The sequence below is a fragment of the Gavialis gangeticus genome, unplaced genomic scaffold (genome assembly GCF_001723915.1).
Source record: "Gavialis gangeticus isolate Ggan-Ray unplaced genomic scaffold, GavGan_comp1, whole genome shotgun sequence".
In the NCBI taxonomy this organism is placed as follows: Eukaryota; Metazoa; Chordata; order Crocodylia; family Gavialidae; genus Gavialis; species Gavialis gangeticus.
Window position 1 is genome coordinate 102,190,182 of NW_017729022.1, and position 5,086 is coordinate 102,195,267.

At 40.8% G+C, this 5,086-nt stretch overlaps 1 protein-coding gene across 1 annotated transcript in view; it reads right to left on the reverse strand.

The window, feature by feature from the left end:
- The window catches only part of EFCAB6 (EF-hand calcium binding domain 6), a 271,537-nt gene that overhangs the window by 257,583 nt on the left and 8,868 nt on the right, over positions 1-5,086 (reverse strand). The window contains 2 exon segments of the mRNA XM_019515844.1: positions 1,391-1,457; positions 4,715-4,803. Of these exon segments, the coding sequence (XP_019371389.1) occupies positions 1,391-1,457; positions 4,715-4,803 (156 nt within the window).

Consider the following 5,086-nt stretch of genomic DNA (forward strand, 5'->3'; position numbering starts at 1 on the left):
TCCTGCAAGGGCCCCACATTACCTGGGACCTTCTTTTTACCCCCTATGTATTTAAAAAAAGACTTCTTATTGTCCTTAATCTGGGAAGCTAGTCCCAGTTCCATCTCTGCCTTGGCCTTCCTAACTACCCCCCTACATCCCTGAGCAACTGCAGAATAGCCCTCCTTGGTGATGACCCCTTCTTTCCATTGGGTATAAGCCACCTTTTTAGCAAGGAGACATTCCCAGATGCTTTTGGTGATTTGCTTCAGAATTGTTATGAGGTTAAGGTTTGCCTATACTTCATGGGGAGTAGATATGTCATGTGATGCTTTAGAGCAGGAGTGAGCAACCTACAGTCCACAGGCCACATTCAGCATGCAGAATCCTTGTATCCAGCCTGTGGAGTAGAGACTTAAGCTGTATTTGCCGGAGAGGAATTATTCCACCAAACTGCAACTGGGTGGTGGGAGGGTGGGGAGAAGGTGGGGGGGGAGGAGGGCTTGCCCATGCTGGGCCTTGGCTGGGCAGCAAAAAGAAATAATGGGTGGTGACTGGGTCCTAGCACCAACCCACTTTCAACCCACGCTGGGTCATTCCAGCGTGCCACCAATAATATTATCAACCCCTACTCTTTTCTGGTGCAACTTTTGTTATGAGCGCTATGTCATGACAAATATTTTTGTCATTAGGAATAGTTTGAGATGTCTGATTGGCTAGCTTAAGTGATGTCCCAACATAACAAAAGAACCCAGTGCTAATGGAAGGCTTTTCATGTACTCAGTCTGGGAAATAAACATAACTATTCCATCCAGTCCCTAATATGTTAAAAAAATAAAGGTATCAGGGCTCAATACAGGGCCAGTAATCTTGGGCCTGATTCTCCATGGCATGGCGTCTTTTGTCACAGTTTACATCTATGCAAAGTGAGAACAAAGGGCCTCAAATATTATTTCTATACTTTACACCAGCTTTGCCCAGTGATTACAAAAAATGTGTTTCAGTAAAGAATCAGTCCCATTAAATTAAGCAGATGCTGTTATTCAAGCGGACAACCTCTAGTAACTAAGAAATAAAATCACAATGAGACTATGTACTGCCAGAGAGTTGCTACAAGAGGACTGTAGGCAGAATAATGCTTTGGTTTCTGACATTAAAAAGAGAGTGACTAATGGGAATTAGAGAGAGTGCTCAGTGCTGGAATATACCGTATAAAAGGAAAAAATACCAATTCAATCAGATTTTCACAATAGATTAGTATAGGAACATCCTTTTAACCATGACATTGATCTGATATCAGTGCACACTGAAAGTACTTGTATATGTCTATACCCTTTATGCAATACTAAAAAATATCAAGTGAATTACCACTTAAGTATTTATGTTCAGTTACTATCCATCCCTACAGTACCTCTTCCTTTAGAAGGGACTCCAGCTGAGTTAATGTCATCACTTGGCAACCTTGGCTGCTATTCCACCTAGACACAAGCAACATTGGCAAAAGGATTAGTCACAAAAAAAATCCATTGTGGTATTGCTATAGGTCAATGACGGTCCAAATACTGATATTACATGCAGGACTGGGCCTCCAAGTGGTACTACTGGACACTGTGCTCTGCCAGCTTTGCACTGCTACTGTAGCATAAAGCTACACTAAGCCCAGTGAATCATCCCAGCTGATCTCCCCAAGTATGAGGACGCAGAGTGCAGGTGCTGCAGCACCTCTGACACATGGCTGCCAGCGGAAAGATGTGGCTGAAGGATGTTTATATTGTTCACCTGTGCTCTGAGCTCCCACTGGGTCCTTTGGCAGCTGATACTAGTGTTTTACTGAACTATAGGAGCAGAATAGCATATAGGAGTCTCCCTGGAATCATGGGAACATAAAAGACACCTTTGTCTATCCCTGTACTGTTTTAAAGATTGCTCCTCAGCCATTAATGAGGACCTGGTCCTTTATCTGTTGCCAGCAATCTTTTAACTTATTATGCCTTTTACAAAAGCAGTCGCCTTACTTTATATTTTACTCCCCCATCTCATTTATTTAGAGGAAAACAAGAGAACAAATTGTTTGCAGAGTTAAGAGCTTGTACTTTTGTTACTGGGACCCATAGATTCCAACTTCCAGTCACAGGATCTATTTTACTATCTGTTTACTATCTATTTTACTATCTGTTTCCCTGAACTTGCTGGTTCCCTGATCCTGCAAACACATATGCAAGAGGGTAACATTATTTAAACCTTAAAGGATGCAGTTCTAAGAACCAAATTCTGCCTAAGTAACAACCAAGTGACTTTATACTGAGAATATCTGGGGTTTAGTCAGAACAGAAACTGGCCTCAGGCTCCCTCTGTACAAAACTTCTACTGGAAAACAGCATCTGCACTGCCCTCCAGTGATAATCTCTTGCATAACAGAAGCTTTAACAATTCATCTATTTTTCTTTGCCTCATACTGTACATGGTCTGAATACGGTTCCATGAGTCACTGGCTAGCAAAAGGTGACAGGTTTCTCTCATCTTGCTCCTGATTCTTTGTTCACTTTCATCCGTGTCAATAAGGAATAATTCCATTCATATTACTAGTGAGAAAGAGAGGAAATTTAGGCCCCACGTGTATAAGCTTTAACTTTTTCATTATCTTTTCCATGTAATAAAAAAGATTAACCTTTTCTTTTGAGCATGATCCTTCATTCTCTACTTAATTAGTTTTCTCTAATTAATTAGGATTTTTAAAGCTCCCTTGTTTCTCTGGAAGACAGAGATTTAAGTCTACTCATGTTACTTTCTCCTCTCTTTCTTTGTTCTGCCAACTTCTGTCTGCCTCCTTTCAGTGCCCTAATCCCATTCTTCCATTTTCCCTTGTCTGAGAGATTGTTTAACTTTATCCTTGATAGTAGAAAAGATCAGGATTAGAATTGTCCCAGCCGCCTGTGGAAGGTTTAGATTGAGAGTGTGGTCAGGGGTAGAAAGGTAAGAAAGATTTATTGACTTAACAAAAACACAACTACATGTCATAACGGGACAAACAATGACAAACAAAAGCAATTCACGTTGGCAACTTATCGGCAGTCCCTATGATGCCTGATACAGAGCAAGTTTCTCTTTCCACAAAGTTCAGAGAAGTCAGGTGTCCCCAAGCAACAGTGTCTGAGGGGTACTGGGAAGGACCCTGGAATGCAGTTCTTGGGCTCCTTGAGGTCCACGGGCCCACCGTTCCAGGCAACAGCTAACTAATCCTTTTCACAGAGCAGCATCTTCCTTCTGAATGGTTTCTAAATATTTCAGCTAATTTATAGCTTTTGAAGGACACTGATAATATATGACCACTCAGATTCCTTTTGCTTCAGCTGTCCTTAGACTGACCAATAGCAGTACAAGCCTTGCATTCTTTTGATAAGGTAATTTTAACTATGCCACAGGGCCTTACTATTTCAAGGCTTTGCTAAATTTACTAGGCCTTACTTTATACAAGGCCTCACTACATCTTAAACTTTAATTAGGCTTTTAGCAACAACATATAGCTTAATATTTAAACAAATACAGAAAAAACACTTGGTCTAATCTTCATACAGCCTTCAGCAAGCACCTTTATTACACAGACATACTTTTCAGCTGCTACCGGAATTTGTAGACTTGTTTCTGCGGTGGCTGTTTATTGGGACCTATGTTATCTGTTTCTGAGGTAAAGCCTAAAGGAGGGAGACACTAGGAAAGGAAATGTCTCTGAGAGTCCTTTTGCAGAGAGCCTTTCTTTTTATTTCGTCAAGGGAGGGAAGAAGATAACAAAGCTAAAATTATACTGGGCTTTGGGAGGAAAAGTGTGCATGTTCCTTACATAATATATTTAGAATCTCTCACTCTCAAAATAGTCCATATTCAAAGGGAAGCCAATCCTTTTAATCCCAAAGCTGCTTATGTTCCACACAAAACTAGTGTGTCCTCAATGTTACTGTTGAAAACAGGGGGGAGTCAATAAAGTGACATTACAAAATAGGTGACAGTCTAAATTCATTCAAGGATCCCATGGTACAGGGTTGGCCAACCTACAGCATTGACAGCTTCTGTATGTGGCATATGGGTGATCAGGAAGGGGAGAGGCAGCATAGTAGCAGATAGGGCAGGAAGCAGAAAGCACAGCAGCTAATCAGAGAGCAAAGGGCAGGGAGTAAAAAAGCAGAGCAGCAAATCAGGCAGGGGAAAGGGATCAGAGTGGTACCAGGGTAAAGTGCAGGGCTAATTTGTGGCACATATGCCAAAGAGGTTGGCCCCTACTGTTACCATAATATCTTAATTCTACCAGAACATTTGTGTGTCTTCCATCTTGGGTAATAGTTACTTTTGGGCTTTTTTCTCTTGGGCCATGGTAAGCTTAATGATGTTTTGTTTATCCCCATAAAATGTTATACTCAGCTTGTTTCTAATCTCTTCTTTATCCAGTTATATCATTTGTCAGTCCACGGAATATTCTGATTAGGCTTGAAGCTGTGATCAATCACGCATGCTCTCCCTCTAACAATTCTATAATGTCCCCATGACAACAACACCAATCACTTGTATGGAACAGCAATGTTAGAAAAGTATGCAATGTGTCTGTGGCTCTTTGTAGTACCATTTAGCAGCTGGGAATAACCAGAAGAGCTAGAACTGTGTGACCAGGCCACTCTCTACAGGCCACCAGCAAATGATCTGCAACCACAGTTTGACAACAACTATTTTGGAATAGGAAGCTTACCTTCTTTGCATGCTGGCACTTCTGGCAATCCTAGTGAACTTTGTCAGGAACTCAAGATAAGGTACAGTAACTTTGGCAGTGTTTGGAATCTGCATTTCAATAAAAACACAGATAAATGAAGAGATGATTAGATAAACTTGATTCTTTTGTTCAGAATCAAGTGCACTATCAATTTAATATCTGGTAAACTGTCCAGCAAGAAGCCATGTTCCGCACTTAGAAGAGGGAAAGACTTGAGACACTTTCCATCTCTCTAACTCAATGATTTTCTTTATCCATGTGTGAAATATATTCCATCCAGTCAAGTCTTGTAACATATATTTTTGTTGTTCTATGTCTATGCTTGATCTGTTTCACATGTATATTGGCCCT